Source organism: Stegodyphus dumicola, chromosome 12, assembly GCF_044657685.1.
Source record: "Stegodyphus dumicola isolate Sdum_Otavi_A_Nest chromosome 12, ASM4465768v1".
Taxonomy (NCBI): Eukaryota; Metazoa; Arthropoda; class Arachnida; order Araneae; family Eresidae; genus Stegodyphus; species Stegodyphus dumicola.
Genome location: NC_140779.1, coordinates 99,080,060 through 99,103,210, shown reverse-complemented (window position 1 = coordinate 99,103,210; position 23,151 = coordinate 99,080,060). Strand labels below are relative to the sequence as shown.

At 29.6% G+C, this 23,151-nt stretch overlaps 2 protein-coding genes across 18 annotated transcripts in view; one reads left to right on the top strand and one right to left on the bottom strand.

Annotated features, from left to right (window-relative positions):
- The window catches only part of LOC118188222 (homeobox protein extradenticle-like), a 485,355-nt gene extending 465,778 nt beyond the window's left edge, over window positions 1–19,577 (bottom strand). For 2 of the 3 annotated variants that reach the window (XM_085806732.1, XM_085806734.1), the window contains exons 1-2: window positions 19,179–19,577; window positions 18,928–19,001 (exon numbers count right to left, since the gene is read on the bottom strand). In XM_085806732.1, the coding sequence (XP_085662858.1) occupies window positions 18,928–19,001; window positions 19,179–19,408 (304 nt within the window). In that variant the 5' untranslated portion in view covers window positions 19,409–19,577. The remainder of the gene's footprint in view (window positions 1–18,927; window positions 19,002–19,178) is intronic. The other variant, XM_085806733.1, reaches the window with a different exon arrangement.
- A 50-nt stretch (window positions 19,578–19,627) lies between these two features.
- The window catches only part of Sin1 (SAPK-interacting protein 1), a 323,009-nt gene continuing 319,485 nt past the window's right edge, over window positions 19,628–23,151 (top strand). For 6 of the 15 annotated variants that reach the window (XM_085806724.1, XM_085806728.1, XM_085806715.1 and 3 more), the window contains exon 1: window positions 19,628–20,213. The gene's annotated coding sequence lies outside the window, so the exon portion shown is untranslated. The remainder of the gene's footprint in view (window positions 20,214–23,151) is intronic. The other 9 variants (XM_085806725.1, XM_085806716.1, XM_085806721.1 and 6 more) reach the window with 2 other exon arrangements.

Below are 23,151 nucleotides of genomic sequence, written 5' to 3'. Positions count from 1 at the left end.
AAAGTACTCTATTTCATTGATTATAGAAAATTGGTGTTAAATTATATGTTTCCAAAGCGATAAGAATCTATTCTTAAAATGCCACATAAAATTTCAGTTTATCTTTGAACACCAGTCAATCTGGTCAATAAGCCCGGAGCGAGTTAATGTGATTACAATATTCCTGACCATGTAAAATGTTGCAACGAAATGTAACTTTATTCTCTTATCAACATACAAGACTAATTAATCTAAATATATGCGGTCTACAAGATACAATGCCAAGTTTTTTTTTTTTTTTTTTTTTTGTATTATATATGTGATAGAGCTAAAAACAGAAAGAAATATATATTTAATTGCTGGACGCTTTATCACTACAAGGGCCGGTGGTGGCTATTTCATCATGGAAGCATCTAATAGGTGGGAAAGAAGAAATATGCAGACTAAGAGCAGATGAAAAATAACTATATTCAGGAATGGCAACACTATTTTCAGCAATATTTCGGATTCAAATTTTGCATTCTTAATTATATTTCTTGCGTTACAACTTCAAATACTGTAAATCGTGAAATTTGCACATAAATTCTAATATTCTTATATTCTACTCTTTATTTTTAATGCAACAATAGAACAACTTCCGTTCTTCTTTTTTCCCTTTTGATATTTTAACTCAATTTTTTTTTTAAAAAAGAAATCTTTCTAATTACGCATTCGATAATTTTTATAAACTGTATCGATAAAAATTTCTGGACTTTTGATTTCTGTAAATAACGAATAATTCAGTCATACTTAACACAAAAAGGCTTGATTGAATTTCAGTTTCTAAAAGCAACCTTAAGTTACGTTTCCTAAATTTTGTAGAAGGTAATCTTTCAGTTTTCAAAGGAATTTATTTTCACATCGGTATACAATGAAATTTTTGTTTAAAATTTTTGTTTTATGCTCAATATAAGCTGCTTCATTTATAAAAGGTACATAAACTACCACATGTACACAGAAACTTTATGAGCTGTATGTTATTAATATAACTGCTTTGCTCTTGTTCTTACCAGATTCTAAATCGGACTCTGTCGAAATTGTGCGCCACATCCGAATAAACAAATAAGCAAATTACAATTGCGCGCTTTCAAATTTTGCCATCCTAACATTATTGCTTCATCAGCTCTTGAATCTTAATCATTCCTAACTCAAAGCCGAATTCAAAATAGCTACGGACTTACTAACTTCTTTTTCAACTCCTGAGGAGTTGGATGAGTTTCAGCCCTGCATACGTTACCTTAATGTAACCTCAAGGTTATAAAGATATTAACTTTTTCCCTTTAGCTATCGTGAAGAATCAGTTGACACTTAAGGAAGCCAAGCAAAGACTATTTAGTCAGTTAATCAGGCAACTATGCAATCAGGATTGCACTTTTTACTCTTTTATTTCGCTGCTTTGTATTGGTAAAATAGATTGGTAATCATCATGATGTCAACTATCTTAATAGTTGAATCAATGTAATCATGCTTACGCGATAAATTAATCCTCATTCGCTATTCTATGAATTAAAGACAAGAATCCACTGACTTTCTATTTCTCAATGCTGCTTATCTAGAATGTTTGACATTACTCCATTAATAAGGAGGACGATATTAAAACAGCTTTTATTTTATGTTTGATACGGAATTAAACAGAATAAAAGTACATTTAGTATTTCGTTACCTACACATTTCCTTATAGCAAATGTGTCTGCTCTCTGAAGACAGACAGAAAATGTTTCATTTGGTAATTAAAGTATGAAATAAGTTCTTGATTTTCATGCGTTGGAACGTCATTTAATATTCAGGAGACGCATTTAACAACTTTATATTTAAATTTTATTAAAATGTTTAATATTATTTACATTTAAAACTTGAAATGGCATATGTATTTTATTGTATGAAAATAAAACAACGCAACAGATGCATTTTAATGGTATGTGTACTTTAACGGTATGATGCAACGGCAAACGTAGCACTTACTGATAATAATAATCATACAAATAGACAATCAAGAAAGATATAGCGAGATTAATTCAATATGGAATGAATTTGAGGAAATAGAATTACTTTGCTTAATCAAGAAGTACACTTTTGCAATATTTATTTGTCGCAGTCCATCTTCAATCAAAAGAAATTTCTCTTTAAAAACAGATTAATAAAAATACTCCTTGTTCATTCGCGACAGCGATGTCTTAATTTCAATGAAAACGATTTATAAAGGATATTGATAATGCAATTTTTACTTTTACACACACTGATAATTTTCGTAATCCTATAGATAAAACGATAAGGACCTTTTCAGAAAGGAAATTTTTAAGCAGGTTAATAAAGGCATAATTTTCATCTAAAATTATCAAAAACGACATTTAGGAAAAATAATATGTAATTTAATTCGAATAACAGATGTATAAGTCAAGAGACCATCTTAAAACATACTTTTAATCTCAAGAGATTTGTAACATTACACTAGAGCTTAACTCAGGACAGTCAAGCAGCTATAGATTTCTCGGGATATATATTTCAATTTAAAACGCACAAAATGTGCTCAATTATACAGAAAATAAAATGAAATACAGTTCATTCAATTGGATTCACTACCATCTAGAAATTCGGATCTTAATCCTGAATCAGTTAAGCTATACAATAAATGAAAGTCGCAAAAGTTGTCTTTTGTCATTTACTATCATAAATTCCAACTCCTCTTACCTTTTACCCATACTTTGACGGTGTTATACACTAGGATACCTAGCTTATCGCCCAATACGCAATACAATAAAATAAAAAATTTCGAAACTTTATAAAAATTCCTTATGAGGTATGTAATTAACGCTAATAACAAAATAATACGGACCAATTCATGAGCAGAAAGCTGTTCAGCTAGTGATTGGTCCATCACAGGAAAGTGCGAATTATATGATGGCACAGATATATAAAACGTACACAAACAATAAGCATGTACAACACAGATACATCATCATTCTATGATTAATTGTGGATTCAAAATGGTCATTGGTCTTATGACAATATTAGGATCATTACAGTCAGAATTATTTATCCGCACCTGGCATTCATTCATAAAATCTCTTGGCTAGCAGACAATAATGGGTCCTAAATTGGGGAACATTTTAAATTCTCGTGATCTGCATTGTTTATATACCAGGGGGAATTAGTTACTTGCTTCAGTACATTCTAGACACTTTGCAATGCTTTTCAGTTGGTTCTACATGAACAAACCCAGACTGGACACACATAAACAGAGCATAGGTCGCGGGATGGATTTATAAATAAGTAACTTATTTATCAACAGGTCGAACGCTATTTTGAGCAGTTAAAGGGTATAGCTTTACGCACTCGAAACTTCTGGATAATAGATATAATGTCTGGAATCCATGTAAGAGTATTAGAGAGGATCTCCTCAAGACGGGAACTTGAATTTGTGAAAATTAATAATGGTTAGCGAGATTCGAAATCGAGAACTGATAATCACGAATATAACGTGCTAAACACTAAAATGGATAGAATAAACGTTTTCTTTAACAGCTATACTATTCGTCATAAGTAAAAAAAATGTTAAAAATGGACCTTCCAAGCCAAAATCTAGCACTAAACGCAGCTAAGATTATTAGTATTAAAATAAGTTATTTATAGATATTATTCCTTTGGAAAATGAAGAATATAAACTATTGTAATTCTGTAGCTTAACGGAGATGATATCCTTGGAAAATGAAGAGTTTAAACTATTGTAATTACAAAACTTGGTAACAAATGCCATTTAAGTAGAAAAACTATTAAAAATACAAAATAAAAATAAAAACAAAATCCATTATTGTTGATTCCATGGGCAATTCCATTATTCTGACCTTTTTAATGGGAATTACTCCTTCTCAATAAAATCACCAACAATTATTGAGATCTGATCGTGTTTCGTCCCTCTCCCATATCTGAGTGAAATTCAATCCCATATAATCCAAAGAAATATTTTAATTTAATTTGTTCATATCAATTCAATTTATTTTCAAACATATGAAAGAATATCCCGATCCGATCCGATTTCATGGAAAATGAGAAAACAATTGCAAAACCGATTGTCGGTCTAAACACTCGAACCCAAAATATGCAAAAATTAAACATAATATTAATCTTCTTAAAAAATACAAATGAAAACCATCACCTTAATTAAGTTTTATATTTAGAATAGTTTATATTCTTTATCTTTCAACTGGATAATCTTTATTAACAATTTAATTTAAATATTCATCTTACGGTTAAATTTTCCATAATCTGAATTTACAGGTGCACACCATTCCGCCCTCCTATGGGAGAAAATTATCTTTAGGTACCAATCAGTTGCATATATAAGTGCATATCATTTGTTGTGATATAATCCTAAGAGAAATTTTTTTTCATTAAGGAATATATATTAATGAACAACATATTTTTTAATTATCCCGTGCCCTTGTACAACCTTCTATGTCTAAAAAGTGTTTTTAGGAAGTTTTGATGTTTAATAGTCTCCCAGATAAAAACAAATTTCCTTTAAAGTACTGATTTTCAACCACAGTTATCCAGGGAAAAAGACACTTGGAAATGCTTTATTTTAATACAATACACTGAGAAAATATTAATTCTCGAGGTAATATTAAAAAATATTATGGTCTAAATACTGTTAATATAATACAGCTTCAGACTCCATCTTTAAAAATAAATATACAACAAGTTTTCCTCCCATCATGCTACACTATATAAATAATGATGCAGTTTTCTACACATTAAAAAAAAAAAAAAAAAAAAAAAAAAGGAAGCATATATTCCGTAACGTATACCGTATAAGTACCTAAACAAATAATTTTAACGGAAAAACAAAATAGTTAATTTATTAAGAATTCTGTGCAATCTAACAGGTAAAAGAAACAAATGCACTTTTTCTCAAAATTAAAAAACAATGCCATTAAAAATAAACTACTTAATAAAACTCCAAACTCTATTCTTTAGAACTGGCGTCGACAACCTTTTTTTGATTCGAAATTTATTTTTTAAAAATAAAAATGCATATGCGTTATAGTAACTTTGTAAGCAAACAAAAATGTCCTTGTTATTATTTATTTTCAATTTAATTCTTTATGCAGTGTTCGTTTCATGTTCTTGTCTCATAATTTATTTTTATATATTATATTTTACTTTCGGAACTCAGGTGGGTTACTTGAAATTATGAATTGGTTCACTCGGTGACCCGCGGGTCATAGGTTGCTGAGGCTTGCACAAGAATATTCTGCTTATTTATACTTAGAAGCTTTAGAGGAATAAATAATTTAATACTTTACAAGACCTATTCTTAATGTGCAATTCATGCTCTTCATAATTATATCTGCCCACCAGCGGCCGAGCGGTAAAGTCGCTAAACACTGGTAGTTCGGTCCGAGGTTCGAATCCCGCGAACGGGCTGGCTGCATGGGTGTTTTCCTGGTTTTCCCCATGTGTAACGTGTATACGAGTCAGTTTCCCTTAGAAAGTCCTCCACGAAGGCATCCCTCCCCTTAGGCAGATAGCCCTAGTGTGCTTTGCCATAATTAAATACATAATTATATCTTCTTAACATTCTACAAATACTGTATCAAAACTGCGTATTATGAGAGAAATTTGAACAAAATGGAACTATATATTTAGGTACATACATAAGTATAGAGAAGCGGACTTAGAGGGTCGAGAAAGAGAAAGAGGTACCTCATCTTCCATGGAACCCTAAATCATTAATTAATTTTAATAAATAGTAAACAAACTTCATGCCTTCCTACGAAAGGCCCCCAAAAGTTCACTTGGGCCCTATATTTTATAAATCTAGCACTGGTTTATAGTTTGTAGATCCTACCATCCAATGCCTTCCTGCTGATCTGCAGACCTCCATCCAATGCCTGATAATGAACATACCCATTTTCTGTAAATTCTAATAAATAATAGACAATATTCAGTACATATTTATTTGGTGTTAAGCTAGCAGTTTCCAAAATAAATATTTACTGTAATTATAATTTAGAAACATTTGACAAATTTCTCTTCTTTGGTCCTCCACTATGATAATTTACATTGTCAGAATATTAATAATTCATGCTTCATTTTGTGTTAAGACCATTTTCGTTTAATTCTGTATATGAGTTCATCTCATTGCAGAGAAAAGATGGCACGTAGAACCACCAAATTCTGAACCACACGAATACCTCGAAACCCAAATTTTGAAACTGTTTTTTATCTATTCGTATTTTGCGCGCATTTTAGGCAATTTTGATTAACAAACTCGACGATTTAAAAGCAATGTGTTGCCATTAAGCAAAGCTCATGATATTTGTTTAAAAAATTTAATAAATTTAATGGCAATATGTTGCCACGCGATAAATGTAGCATATTTAAGTTTCAAATTTAATCGGAAAATTCAGTGATTTAACAGAAATATGTTGCCACTATCCAAAATAAAAGTTTTTCTTCCATTCACCAGTGTGTTGCCATTCTGAAAAGCGCAATATATTTAGCTTTAAATTTAATCTGCTTGTAATTGATTATTACTCTAAGATAGTTTTCCATTTGCATTATCGCTAATTACTATCTAGACTCGCGAAACAACACTATCTGAACTTATCATTTTATATATTTTCTTTTTTTTTTTAGAAGTACTACCTTAGGCGGCTAGTAGTAATTAAAAGATACAAGAAAAATTGCAACAGCTTTTTAAGTTCCTTATACAAAAAAAATTCCTCTTCTGTAAAAAATACAATACTCTAAAAACTTGAAGCATGTTAGAAAAAATCATTTTATACGCATTTGAAAAAATTTGGAAGTATACATTGCACTAGTAGAGGCGAAGTATAATACAGATATATCAGTAGTAGACGAAATTTTGACGCTCAAGACCTATTTTTAGTCCCTGTCGATGTATTCCGCCCTATCAAAATACAAATACACGAAATCTTTAAATATAATTTCTATATGATAGTACAGAACGGTATAAAGATTTAACAACAACGGCATAGGGTATCTATAAAATTTTTGCCACCTTTCTTTATATACAAACAAATAACTAGCCCCCCCCCAAAAAAAATCAAAACGACTTGTAGAGAAATAAATTCAAACTCTACATTTATTTTTGAGGAAAAACTTTAATTCTAACATTTTAAAATTATATTATTACTTTATTACTTTTTTGTTTGTAAACCCACATATTGGCACTGTAGAAGGTCTACTTGATTGCTTAAATTGCTATTATGTAAACATTAGGAAAAGATTTCTTATGTGCAATATATACGTTTGTAGTTCTTAAATTATTTTTATTTAGAGAACGCTTCTCACAACTAGCATCACTTATAGGTATAAAAAAAAATGTTCTCACTAATGTATTTTGGAACAAACTGCAAAAATTCAAAAGGAATGCACTTCCACATCCCTGTTTTGATTTCCCTAGAAATGACGGAAATAAAACTCTGAAAGGCTTCTTTCTTAAAGAGAAATTCCCCCTTAACTGTTCAGAATTTAGTTAATATTCGTAATTTGCATTCAATAGTTTTGGGTCCACCAGCGGTTGTTGAACACTGGTAATTCGGTCCGGGGTTCTAATCCCGGTGAACGGGTTGGCTTCATGGGCGCTTTCGTGGTTTTTCCCATGTATAATGCGTATACGAGCTAGTTTCCCTTAGAAAGGCCTTCACGAAATCATCCTTCCCCTTAGTCAAATAGCCCTCGAGTGCTTTGCCATAACTAAACCAAAATGAACAGTTTCGATGGGTTAAAAAAGCTATATTGTAGAGATATTAGGTATTTTTTGGAAGCAGACAAGATGAAAAATGAGCAATCACCGTCGCCGGGAATCGAACCACGGACCTCTGAAATACCGGCCCAGCGTGCAGAACCACTACACCACGAAGGCACGGTAGGAAGGCGGGAGAAATACCTTATAATGTAGCTGTTGAAATCACGTGGTGATTTTTTTGAAAATTCTGTTCCTTCTTAATTTAATTTCGTATCTCTTGCCTTCATGATCCTTTTGACTCAACCCTTTAAAGTAATGTTTCACGTAAAAAATTCTGCCTGTAAAAACCTCTCCCTAAATTCGCCCGGGGCGAATCCTCTGCCCTCGTTTAGCTACGCTACTCTTTAACAAGTCTCTGGCTCAAGATACTTCTTATATGAGTTTTCATACTGTTGTAATTATGCTGATCAGTTACACATACAGTAAATTACACTACGTTTCATAGAAGACGCTTGATAAGAAAAGAAAATTCATAATCGATTTGGGAGATTAGGAATGAAATTATAAGCAGATTATCGACTGTTCTTTGAATGTTATAATCTTTGAACGTTACATTTAAATCAATAACAAGTTTCAAGCTAATTAACACAAATTATTAGCGATAAAAATGTGAGTTAAGTGAAGGAAACAGTAGTACTAGGATCATAAATCTCATTTAGACCAAAATCAGGCGGAGATAACGGCAACGGAAGCTATTTTAAGGATTTGACTAATTTAAAACAAATGTTCCCAAGCAATACCGGACGCGGTACGAAAGTGCTTCCAGACTTTCCGCTCAGATTCACATCATTTCCTAATTTAGCAGAAAGTTCGAATACTTCCATGCACTATTTACATCCGAAACTGAAAGTTGCTGCTGCTGAGGAAATTTACAGTACAGCGTGGTCTTCTGTGGAACTTGTTGCTTCATTATCGCTCGATAATCATAATAAAATACACACCTCTATAATTACAGCCATACTGAATATTAATGAAATTTATTATAATTTTTATTCATGGGAGCGGATGAAACATTCGTAATACAAATAATTGCAATACAAATTGGCACCTGCAAGATATTTTTGTTGGTTACACTTTGTAATTCAAATATACTGATAGGTAAATATTCAGACGAATTTTTTTAATAATTCTATACACTTTGTAATTCAATTATACTGATAGGTAAATATTCAATTTTCAGACGAATTTTTTAAAATAATTCTATACACTTTGTAATTCAATTATACTGATAGGTAAATGTTCAATTTTCAGACGAATTTTTTTTAATAATTCTATACACTTTGCAATTCAATTATACTCATAGGTAAATATTCAATTTTCAGATGAATTTTTTTAATAATTCTATACACTTTGTAATTCAATTATACTGATAGGTAAACATTCAATTTTCAGACGAATTTTTTAAAATAATTCTATCATGTTTAATTAATCATTAAATAACTTAGTTTTATTTAATTAAAAATAAAGTCCGAAAAAGTTTTTAGAGGAAGCTTTAAAGTGGGATTACAATTGAGAATAAATAAGGACAACTCAGCCTCTTACTCTTATATATTAATTTTTTCCCCAAGAAATAAATTAAAATACATAAGTAAATTATTATAAGTTGCGTACGTAAATGCAAAATTTATCTTTTTAATTCATATGCCCAACATCAATATATTTCATAACAACTGTTAATATCTTTTGAAGTAGTATTATCAAAAAGCAATTTATACGGCACATCGAAAATTTTCTTTATTTAAAAATAAATGAGAAGTTTAAGCCCTTTAGAAATATTATGTAATGCAAGTACACATTTATTTTCAAAATTTTGAATGGCCTATAAGAATTCCAAAAACTTTCATAAATATACTTTGACTATGTTTCTCACTTTCTTCGTTTGATAGCCATCTTTTATGAAAGCTCAAGATAAATAATCAATGTTTTAAACTGTTTTAAATTCAGCTTTTCAAGATAAAAACTATGTAAACACGCTTAGTTCGTCGCGCGTTGTAAACGATTCACACCACATTTTCTATGATTCACATCCTACACCCAGACGTGGCAAATGAGTAAAATTAGCTTTTCAGTGGCTGAAACATTTATAAAAGTATCTTGGAAAGTGTATTGCCGAGATAGGGTGTGAAAACATCGGTTCTTTTTCGCACTGAAACACTGTGGGAAGATCTTGACACCATCTACAAATATCCAATGCAAAGTTTTATCAGCATAGTAAAAACGCTTTTGGTTTAGATTGTTAGATTTAGACTTCAAAGTTCTGTTAGTGAATTTTTTTATGTTCCAGTAGTGAGAAGGGATAATACTAAAACTAGTTTTGGCTATTAGTGAGTAACGTTGTTTATTTTCTCCGTGGAATGGCCGTTCCAGGCAGTCCTTTTCGTCTCCTTATTTTGCGAAATCATCAGCTGTTACCCGGAGTTTCGAATGTGTAACAAATTAATTGAAAGTTAACGCTGAAAATGTTGAGGATGTCAAACAAGATATTTACATAGCTGTTCAAAGACTGATCGTAAATAATGAAACATATGTATGTAATAAGATGGAATTATAACTGTTCATTATTTTAACAAACAAAATTACATAATAACAATACTGTAAAATCCATCAAGTAAAACGTTGAAAATATAATGCAGAATTTTATATTCAAAAGTTAAATATTAATAAGACTTCTCAGAGCCCATTTTAAGTAAAGAAAATTTTAGGAACTAAGAGCATGCAGATCTACCAACAGCCGAAATGTTTCCGCCCAATATTCAAATCAAATTAATAAAGGAATTAAATTTAGAATGCAATTAAAAGAAACGGATCAAGAATACAGAATTTTCGGTCGAAAATGTTTAAAAAAATATTTTTCAACTAAATATTTAAAAAGAGGATCCACTGCTTAAACTATTAAATCATTTTATATCATTTAATGGCATAAGTAAACAAAGTTAAGCACATTATTTCCAAATATTCTAAAGAAATTCCGCAAATAAAATAAAAATGAAGGAATTTAATACAAAGTTAACCGGTCTTCGAATAAGTTAATCCAATCTACTTTTCTACTGCATTTTAAAACTAATCAAACAATTATTACAGCAGTATTTATACTATACTACCTTAATCTAATCTTCTATACTTTACATTCTTATACAGATAACATATATATTTTTTTCTAAAAACGTAATAGTAGCAATTGTTATGTTTGATGGCTTATGTACAACAAAGAGTTAGCAATAGGTAATCTGATATTGAACTTAGCTTAAATGCGGTTTAATGAATTTTAATTTCAGGGAATATGTGGATACCACAGCTACGAGGAAGTTAATAAAATATTCATTCATCACCAGTAATGAAATATACATCATACTTTTCCATTTAACGTGTGTACTGAATTGCGTTCTCGGTTTCGATTTTGCATTATTTATGAGTTGAAACGTTATTTACTATTGCATAGTTAAATAGAATAACAATGCCATGCAGTATTTTATCCCCATTTTTCTTTAATGAAAACGGAAACAATTATTTTCAAATGAACTAAAATATTTTTAAAAATTGTTTAATAGCTGGTAATGCAATAAGCTTAGAGAATTCTTGTTTCAAACATTTATTTATACTTTTATACTCGGAAATAAACTCAGAAATGCTGAAAGAGGGCTCACCTTATAGAAATGTAAATATGCGTTCTATGAATTTTTACTGGAACAGAATGAAATTCTTTTCGAAAATTTATAAAGCTTTATTAAAAAAAAAAAAAAAAAAAAAAAAACTGGGGGGGGGGGAAGCATTTCGAGGTGTTCATTGCCTCCAGTTTCCAATGAACCCATACTGTTGCGAATCAGTGGCATAAGATATTTAATTTCAAGTGAATATTAAAAATGTTTTGCTTAATACTGCCTCACTTAATCACTAAAAAGTCATAGTTAATTATTATTTAATTAATTACAACATTTTACGAGTATTATTTTATATAATGACTTTATATATTTATATAATTTATATAATAATGACTGTCATAAATAAAACAGTTTTATTTTTAAACATTTTATAACAGATCAAAATATAAACAAAGCTTCAAAATCGAAATTCTTTTTGAGCTGAGTGTTAATTTTATTCAGCAGTGAAAGTTTAATTTCACGAATAGGCAGCATATGTAATTTTTGTGAATGAAGCTGAGCCAAATTTTTCTTCTGAATTTTTAATTGTTTCCTCACGGACTGGAGGAACCGGCGTTCGCCAAAGCCCTCATCTCCTTTCTTCTTGCTTAAAAGCAAGATTGCTACATTTTAATCGTTTAAATGTTTTTGTTTATTTTACTTACTCATTTATTAGCCCAAAGGCCGCTAGCCCAGAAGGGCTATAATTTCGTTTTGGTATTTTGCGTTGGTACACTATAAAAGCCTGAATCAATGTTCGAATTGTTGCAATCAAATATTAGAACCCTGCATTATATTTAAAGAAATTAAATAATGAAGAATCTTCATGAAAATATGTTTCTCACATTGTGAAAAAACAATCGGACCTAGAGCCATCAAATTTTGAATAGCGTAGTTTTCCATTCGAATAAGGTCATCCGGAACTCCAAATTTGGAATCTGTTTTATTATCTCTTTTATATTTTGTAAAACTTTAACGAATTTTTGATTAACAAACTCAATGATTTCAAAGCGTTCCATTAATATTAACATCGCGTGATCTTCACGCACGGATATTTTATGCGTGAGGTTTCTTTACATTTCTTACTGGTATTATGTCTTTCTTACTGGTATTATGTTAGCAACGCAAAGACGTTACAATATCTAACGGTATTTTGCGAGTGACTTTGAACGTCTGTATCACATTTCAGATCCAGTTTTTAATTACCCGTGAAACAAATGCTTCTTTAGGCGTAATATACAATCTGAAAGGTTTCAGATTTTACGTTTGTTTTTACAATATTATTTATTTTTAATTTTAAACTTATTTTATTCTGTCCATCTACTTATTTATTTTTTTTACCAGAAAGGGGAAAAGAAATGAAAATCCATTTCTTGAAATTTTGATAAAGAAAATCATACTTCTGGTATGTTTTAAATAATAAAAATTCCATTTCTATGTAATTTTACTACATAGAATAAAACACCTTTAGCTCTCTCATTTTTTTAATAATAAAATATTTCAATTGTTATTTTATGAGAATTTTAGGATTCTTTTCATCATTGAACAATACAGTCCAAACATTTTTCTACAGCAAAATATATGCGCCAACGTTTCCTATTGTTCGCCAATAAATTTAATGTCCTATAACAGTGTCAAAGTACAAATAATGAATATTTAATTTAGAAGTCAAACAACAAAAAGCAGCGTTATATTTTCAAACGTTAAAGCAGCGTTCAAGGTTTTGCCGAACGATCATCCTCAGCTGCAGAAACGTAAATGGACGAGATAAGATATAGTGATTATTTTTGTTTTTTGTCTTCTAAATTAATACTTGTTCCGCGTGTTATTGTAGCTTAATGAATAGTTGTCACACTATTTTATTCTTCGTTACTGAAATAACTAAAGAAAAAAAGTTAGAAATAGATACGCTTAGATGTTTAGAAGAATTTTACAATTTTACCGAGTTCGAAATAAGCTGGTGAAGGAATTTTCGCCGAAAATATCATTTTGACGCTTACAATCTTTCTACAGAAAGTGTTATTTGGCAAGTGCATGGGCGTATAACCCAAGAGAGCCGAATTTTAAAATGCATTTTCCCTAATCTTGCATTGTTAAACTTTGCTCCTCTTGAGTTATGATATATTTTTAACTACCCGTATACAGAGCATTAAATAAAAAATTACTAACAGGTTACGGTCAGAAAAATTACATTGACATTTCACCTTATGTCCATTCCAACTATAAATTAATTTAATTGCTAAAAGTTTAATTTGTAATATTTTGATGCAAATTCTCATAAATAAAATAAAATAACCGAATGATCTTTTGTACGAAGTTTTAAATTACAAATTAAACGGGTTTAAAGAATTCATGTTTGTTAAATGTTTATAAACAAATGCCACTGAGTTATAAGAAATATTTTAACTTATTTGAAGGGGTTTCAGAAAACATATTTTGTAATGTCCAATTCGTAAATATTATTTAAGCGAAAATAAGAGGCATAAAATAAATAATTGGGCATCAAAATAGTGCAGCTGAAAATACGCTGTTTGATAAAAACCTACGCCAAAAAATTTAATAGATAAATTTTTAATCGTCCAGTATGTTTTATCATAGCTCAGTTACAAAAAACCTTTTATAAAAATTAAAATAATCTCGACTGTTAAAGTAATGAAGAATTTGTTTATATGTATGTTTTATGCATTCTTTGTTCTTTACAGAAAAACGGCGACACTTACAGGCATTAATTTTGAACACGCGTAGCACTCCACCAGAAAATGTGCATATAGAAGCCAGAATTTTGAATTTGGCTTTGATTTATTTAATATTTTGCACTAATTTAATGAGTTTTTATTAAACAAACTCAGCGATTTCAAAGGGAGTAGTGGCAACCTGCGCGAAAAAAAGCACATTTATCTCCAACGCGCGAGACTGTTGCCATTCGGTAAAAGCTAAGATTCAGTTTTAATCAACCAACTCTGTTATTTAAAAGCAAAAATTCCAAATTTAATTTGTCTGCGGCAGTGTAACAAAGAAACGGATTTCAGAGTAATAGGAATATATTTCTGCTTTTTAATCTGACTGATTTGAATAAAAATGCATTTAAATCATGAATTAGAAATATAAAATGCTTTTATGAAATAATACTATATGTACTTTTTAGCCGTGCCTAGCGACTACTTATTATTAGTAACAATTTATTTTATTTACTTTATCCCAAGGGGGAAAACTGAAATCTTATAAATACTACGCAGAAAAGTGAAGGGGAAAAGGGAAATTATCTCGTTAAACCAATATACGTTTGAATTACATTAAAAGTGCAAAACACTTTTCAGATGGAAACATTTCACAGAAAGGCGATACTGGGATTGCGGTGCATTAAAAGTGAAAGTCATAAAACTAAACGTCTCGTCACATTTTATTAGTTTTTAGATGTTTATTTGCTTTCGCAAGGCCGCGCGCTTTCAAAAAGAAACATTGATGGACTTTTTAATGCTGTTTTTATGGCACTATTGTTTTAAAATTAAAGCCTTTAATAATTGCATTGTTTGATTATTGTTCTTATGAAACACAAACGATTTTTTTTATCTAAAATTAATATAATTTCAACGGAATTAAATTATTAGTGCTGCAATAAAATAATTCTTTATTGATAAAAGAGCTTTTAATACTAACATTGAGAATTTTGTTTAATTTTTTAGTATAACATGGTTTATGCTGTTTAAATGCATAAAATTTTTTACACCTTTTTCAGAGTTACAAGTGCATTTTCTTAAATTAATATTTTTTTTCGGGTTTTTAAATGTATGGTATATTTTCTACAAAAATATCTTAATTCTACTAACTGCACCTTTCCTTTTGAAGTATTAGTTTGAAAAATTTGTGTCATATTTTTAGAAAATAAATTTTCTTTCAAAGAGGAAAAGAAACAGTTTAATATGACTAGATATGCAAAAACTATTTACCATTGAAGAGACACCATCATGTAACATTTTATAACAGAAACATCACTGCATTTAAATCCATAACAGAAAACTTATGAGAATGTTAATTCTTTGTATCTGTAGAGCTTACATTTATTTTGTAAGAAATCTGAAGCTAAACTTATTTATGGATGCAAAAATTACTTCTCAAATGATTTCAAGCAGAGTTAAGAGATGTTCCAGTTTTAAATATATAAGTATCATTTTTTAAAATTCCTTTTGATATACCATATTTCTTACATGTATTTATTTATCTGATAACTAGAAATTGCTTACCATACAGAAAGTTTATTTACTACTACTATTGCAAATGGATTAAAAGAAAATGTGTTTATATATTTTTTAAAAATTAGATGTTTTCTGAACTAATATAAATCAGCTTAATAAGTATAAGTTAATAATTTAAATAATTATAAACTATATATAAATCCCCCTAAAACTTATTAGTTTATATTTATAGTTATATAAATTTCAAAATATATAATTTAAACAGCCAAACTATACTATATAGCAGTGATTACTTTTTACAAAAATATTAAACATATTTCTTTGAAAAATAAAAATTGCATACGTTATTAAATATGATATCCTGGGATACAGACAAAATTTAAAGCAAAAAGTCCTCAAATGTTTTTCACAAAATAAATGTCTAAAAAGAAAATAAATTTTAAATGTCTACAAAAGATTACACCATTCAATCAATAAAATAATATATTACATACTAACCATATTTCTAACCATTCCCTACTTTTAGGGTTATATGTAATTATGTGTATTATATTTTATGTAAACTGCTAGTCAATAATTTACTTTGACAGATTTTATTTAAAAATACAAATAATATTTTTAGAAAAGTGATTCTATAACTTTTTCTAAATTTATCATATTATGCTTTTGCATGATATAAATACAGATTGTATGCACCCATTTTTATAAGTATTATACCATATTAAAATTTGTATCAAAATATATTTTATTTTCTATTTTAACCAATTCGGAAAAGATTTCTTAATCTACCTACAAAGCATTTGAGACTCACTGTGAAGAAAAAACCTTTGTGCAGTTTAATGAAAAAATATATTCAGCATGATATAACTTATTACTAGCTGTTGTTTTGTTGAAACTTCATTTAACAAAGTAAAAACTGTGTTATTAGGGTAATATCAATTATAATACTGGTTCTAATTCCAATGAATGTAAGGTCAACAAAAAATTTCATACTTATTTGAGATAATATTTAAGTTTGATTTCTTCATTTATTTACTGTAAAAGTGTATAGATTAATAACAAACATATTTTTTATGTAGTTTTAATGCTACAAGATTGATACTTAGACAGATTTTTTAAAGATTTATAAATGATACAAAATGGGAAAAATAAAATATTTCTAATCTTAGACACTTTCATAAAATATTATAATTTTTAATGTATTCTTTTACTTAAATTATACAACTACAAAACATTAGTCTAAATCTATATTTTTTAGAAGTGATATATTTAATTATATGTTTTATTACCTCCCAAGATATATATACATATATATAATATATATACATGTGTGTGTGTATGTATCAGAAATTTTTTATCACCGCATGCCTTTGTTTATCAGTTACCTTCAGAATTTGATAACTTTGATTCCCTCCCCCTTCTGAATGAAATAAACTAACTAGACTAAATATACCAAATTCTGCTACACTTAGCATCTTCACTTACATAATAAATATAAGCAAAGATGAGAATGATTAGGAAATTCCACAGATAGTTTTTTACTTGAAAAATTATCCTCTATCTTGCAGTACAACACATTTCATACAATTATAGTAATTCATGGTAAAGAGCAGCAAAACACATAGCAGAAGAAGATAAAGAAGATGCACATGTCAAAATTTGGAGTCTACATGTCTGCATATTTATACCAAGCAACCAGAAGAATGAAAAAAAAAAAAAAAAAAAAAAAAGGAGTAGAATTATACTAGACTTAAAACTGACTCAAAATAAAAGAAATAGACAGACATACAGTGCTTATTTTATTGTTGGTTACTAACAGTTTTGGTACAAACACAGTTGGATAAATGATTTAACTTTTCCTTTTATAGCTATGTAAAAGAATCTTACGATATTGTTCTTAGAAAAAAATTAAGAACAAACATATAATTTTTCAAGGTCAGAAACAGAAATTAAAAGAAAAACAAACAGAAAATGGGAGGGCAAAATAATGTTCAAAATTTTATCTGAATATCCATGTATATATATATCACACTATAAAAGTACACAGAGAGGGAAAAAACACAAAATTATTAAAATATATTCCTGAATGAGAATTACTATTATGAATATAGGAGATAAAAGTGAGAATTGTGTTCCAAAATCTATACAATAATACACTGTTTTGAAGTTTTTATATTTTAAAATCAATTCAGTATGCAAATCTTAAAAATTCAAACTTGTATATACATTAATAAGACTTAATTTGTTTGCCTAAATAAATATATATAACTCAATTAAACTGTACTTAAATATTAAAAGCATGTATATATATTAAAAATTATTACTCACATTTAAACTAAAAATAAAAACTTTAAAGAATAAAATTAAAACAATCTTGTTGTATTCCATAAAATACATTCAAAACAGAATGAAGTGCTATTGCTTAATAATACTGATTTAGTATGTAAATGTTATCGCTGGGAAAAAAAAAAAACTGATTTTACAGAAAAAGTTTAATAAAAAATAAATTTAAATTAGAGTTAAGTATTATCAATGAATAATACTGATTTATTCTCGAAATAATGTTTTTTTACTACGGAAAAACTGCTGACTGTATTATAGGAAAAAATCATCAGCTAAGTGTAAGAAATGCTATAATTATGACTAAAAGGGTATTTAAAGTACTAAATATTTTTACCTATGTAACTCTAAAACTAGGCCGAACAAATAATGTTAATAAGATTTATTAATGAATGTGCATGATATTTACGTTTTTATCAAATAAATGTTCCCATTAAAAATAGTTTATATTTCTCACTAAGAAATTTAAATGTTAATGATATTACTCTTTAATAATATATCAGGTAAGCTTAGTGGTATTTTTAAATAAATATCCTAAAAACAACAAAAAAAAAAAGTCTCTTCATGGTTAAAATTCGAAAAATTTATTTTTAGGTCAGTGTAAACAAACTTCATTAAAAAATAACCGAGTAAGATGCCATGCTTTGCACGGTCTAATTTGGAATTCAACTCACAAACATAAATATTTAATCCCTTAAAGCTTCAATATATAGTAATTTATACGACAGTAATCAATAAACAGAACCAGTTCAATATAAACAACACGAGTAAACAATAAAAGCTTAATCTCATTTCCTGCATCGCATAAACGTAAACAAACAATTTAAAACCCCTCTGCGATGCCACTTGACTAGTGGAAATTTATAAGATATTTAATTCATGGTGCCGCCATAATTCTTTCACCCGAAACACAATAAATCTTATCCGTGCGGCCGAAACTAATTAATCAAAAGTTGACACTAACCTGTTTTTTCCTTGATTTCGCACAGCACGCTGAAGAGAGCTGGCTTCATCCGATGACAGTTGAGAGTATGCTTCCTGCAAGAAAAAGATTAGGCCTACATTAGAATTGCAGGCCTACACCACATCCTGCGAGAAATTTAAACCGTCGCCGAATAGCTAGCACATTGCGTTGTTATTTCAAGGCCAACGGCAAGGTTAGGGTTAGCGAAAGCGACGTTCCCGCGGCCGAGCGGTGGCGGCTTGGGTACTCACCGTGCCTGGGCTTCGTCGAGTGACTGATCGGTGATGTTCATGATTTGTTGAAGGATTTCTGAGATGTCGTGTTTGCGAACGTCCTGGTCTTGCGGAGGAGCCTGGCTTGTAGGGTCCACACCATGTGGCTGTTGGGGCATACCATAGCCGTGTTGCGGTACGACGTGACCAGCCATGCTCACGGAAGTATGTTGAGAAACAGGGTGCATCATTCTTTGTTGATCGTCCATGCTTCACCAACACCACCCGCGCGCCTTGCGATCGTCCACTATCAGCCGCCGGTCTCGCGTCAGACGAGAGACAGGAGCGTCTCAACAGAACCCACGCGCACGACCATCCATAAAACTTACTGGGAGTTCACCCGCTTACACACTAAAACCCGACTCTAGTAATTGAGTGTTTTGATTGGGAATACTTTTGACGGACAGCGAGCGGGTTTCGAGGTGGGTTGAACGCTAATGCCAGTCAAGTCACCTCGCCATAAAAGATGAGCGTCTCGTGTGACGAAATCTACGTCATACTACGAATTCGACCAATGAGAGGCCACAGAGAGCGCTTCTGCCCAAGCCCGGATGGATGTCAATCAAAGCTCAAAGTGTTACTTTGGCTCCGCCTACAGCGTGATCGATGACAACCGGAACTTCCGCTTTTGTGACGTAACAACAAACATGGCGACCGTTATATGCATTGTTGATAGTCGGGCTGACGTTCTGCAGAAAGTACATTCTGATGTTTATAATATTTAAAACGTAAGATTATGATTTGTTTCATAGGTAATGTAACATATGAAAAGCATATAGTTATAATTACGTGACTGCGCAGTATTCTTTGCTTTATCCTTATTCATTTGCAAAAGGCTTCGTTTGTTTTTCTGTGACTTCGTTACTCACACCTTATCGCAAGAATCTGTGTATTGTGATGTGCATTTTTAAAACCTCAGCCTTGGATTTTAGTTGAAGTTTCCTTCCTCTGGTGAGAATTTTTGAAATGTGAACTTCTTGCATTTTTCGCACAGAATTTTATATTTGATTCAAGGTATATTTATCAAATAAAATTACTGCATTTGTTTAAAAACAATTATTTGAATGCTAATAAAACATGTAGAATCTGTTGCTTTATATATCTAGTTATAAATAGATGTAATGTTTCTTGCCTTAGATCCATGATATCATTTATGAATAATTAAACTGTCCTTTTTATGGGAATTTAAATCACAAATTTTGTTTCATTACTGCAGCAGTCACAATCAACATAAACTGCAGTATTTATTTGTTTCTGCCTTATTCAATATATATATATGTATGCCAGTATGTATATATACATTACAGTATAATATCTAATATATACATTGCCATATAATATCTATTATATACATTGCCTTATATTATATTTTTTTAAAATTTTAGCTGTATCATAGAAGCAAATTACATCAGTTATAATTTGACACTTACACTGTCCTACGTTTTGAAAAATTAATCAATTTAATTAATATTCTTAGATATTTCTGGCGGCATTCATTTTAGTTTTTTTCTGTGTAATTGTAATGCATTTAAAATACATTTTTTATTAGATTTTTAATTTTTTTGTCTTGGTAGGTTTATTTTAGTAAATTGATGTAGTTCAAAATTATTTTGAAGAATGCTATTATTAAGTGACCTGTTTTCAATTTGTCTTATTTATAATTTCATTTTCCATTTTAGTTGTATTTTAATGAAATGTTATTTTGTGACATTCAGCATTATTAATTTATCATGTGTAATTCTTGCGTTATAAAGTACTAGGTGAGTAGAACATTTCTCGGTATTAAAACTAGTATTTGTAATTTTAATGTCATATAAATACTCTTCTAATTTTTTTACATTGTGTAAAAATGTTACTTTTCACTAAATAATGTGATATTTAATATAAATATATAAATTTAATTTCTACATACTGAAATTTTATCGGTGTTTCCAAAGAAAGTATTCAGGTTTTAAATCACCTAAAAATATGAGACTGGCTCACCTAAAAATATGAGATTGTAGCAGCTACTTTAATGTAGTTTGTTTGCATTTTCAATGGAAGATTTGTCATTTTTCAAGGTTATGGTAAAAATATTGAAATAATGTTCTTGTGATACTTTACTGAATACTTACTTTGCACTTAATATTTATTATTCATGATACTTGATATTTACTCATGATAAACAATTTGCTTGGGATCTTTTATCATGGTTATGTTTTCATTTACCTATTGCTATATTATATTACCATTTCATTTATTATTTTTGTCTTATACCTATCTTTAGTTTGTTTTCCTTTTTTCTAAAATATATCAGTTTTTCATTAAACGTTAGCAAGAGACTTTTTTATTAACAATAAATTTATTTTCATTTAATTCACTTTTGAATGAAGGATTAGCTTCTGTTGGCAATAATCCACATCTAAATTTTGACTTGTATCATTGCTCGCATCATTGTTGGTAGAAGTCATCATATTTTTTGTGTACATGCTATTGTAAAAATCCAAACATCCATTCCAGCATTCAAATAACTGGAATCTTTTCAAATTTTTTAATGAATAACTGTGTGAATGATACATTTGTAAAGGCATCATAAAGCATACATAGCTCTGTTACTCAGGATCCTGATTATAACATTTTAAATGTGAATATAATTACTTTGTTGTTTTCCAAAAGATATTGCTACCCATGCTGGATTATTGTATGTAAAGTTATTCTTGGAACTTAATATTCCTCGTAGATGACTTTTTTTTTTTTTTTTTTTTTTTAACAATTTTCAACAAAGAAAATCTTTGGTGTGCTTCTAATTTAACTACGATTCATTATAAGTTTTTTCAAATTTATGGGATCCTAGCATCCAGAAAAGTTGCATTAATGGGCAGGATATACAACTTTGTTTGAAAGTGGATAAAGAATGGTGATACATCAGGAAAAATGATAAGCAATTTAAGTTTTTTAATGTTATATTCATAGCTTGTATTTTTTTATTATCTAGCTAAAAAAAGAGTAGTCTTTTCCTTTAAATTTTGGTATAGTTGGTGCCATTCTGGCAGATTCTGTCTGAACTTTGATTATTGATGAGTTTTTTTTCCTTTTGTATGCTTACAAAATATGATGATGTGGCCTTGGCTACTAATGTTTAAAATTGATTTATGATTAGGAACAGCATGAATTATAAACAAATAGCTAAGTTTATTGTATTTTATTTTCCAGCTATCGAAATGTGATGCTAGGAGCGAGCAACGTTTTGAAACCAAAACCTAGCAATCATGAATCAGAACTAGTTGCCATTCAGCATAAAGAAATTTAAATATAAATATGAACTACTTGTTGCCATTCAGCATAAAAGAAATATAAATATGAATATTAACAAAATATTAAAGTTAATTTTATAAAATAATTAAACACATGAACAAATATATGAAATAAAAAATAATTATTTCTCATGCAATAACTGGGCCACTACACTATTCCCCCACCAGTAACTAAGTTACGTTACGAAGATGGAAAAATAGGTAGTAACTAGTATTGTAGTGTTAACCACAATCAGGATAATTTAGTCAGTCCTTGAATCTAACAGGCAAACATATAGTTCTGCCTGTGCGAGAATGTTTTTGATTCACTTCGGAATTTGAGTCCGGTCTCTGCAAGTTACTGTAGTCAGGTTGTATCAACTGGGAATTTTCCTCAGCTAAAATATATGCTGGTTTCAAACAATCCAGGGGTACATTAACATGTTTTCCTTTTATGCTAAATCAGAAGGTTGAGTGTTCAAATCACGTCCGGGTCACCACGATGTGGCCTTGGCTACTAATGTTTAAAATTAATTTATGATTAGGAACAGCATGAATTATAAACAAATAGCTAAGTTTATTGCATTTTATTTTCCAGCTATCGAAATGCGACGCTACGAGCAACGTTTAGAAACCAAAACCTAGCAATCATGAATCAGAACTAGTTGCCATTCAGCATA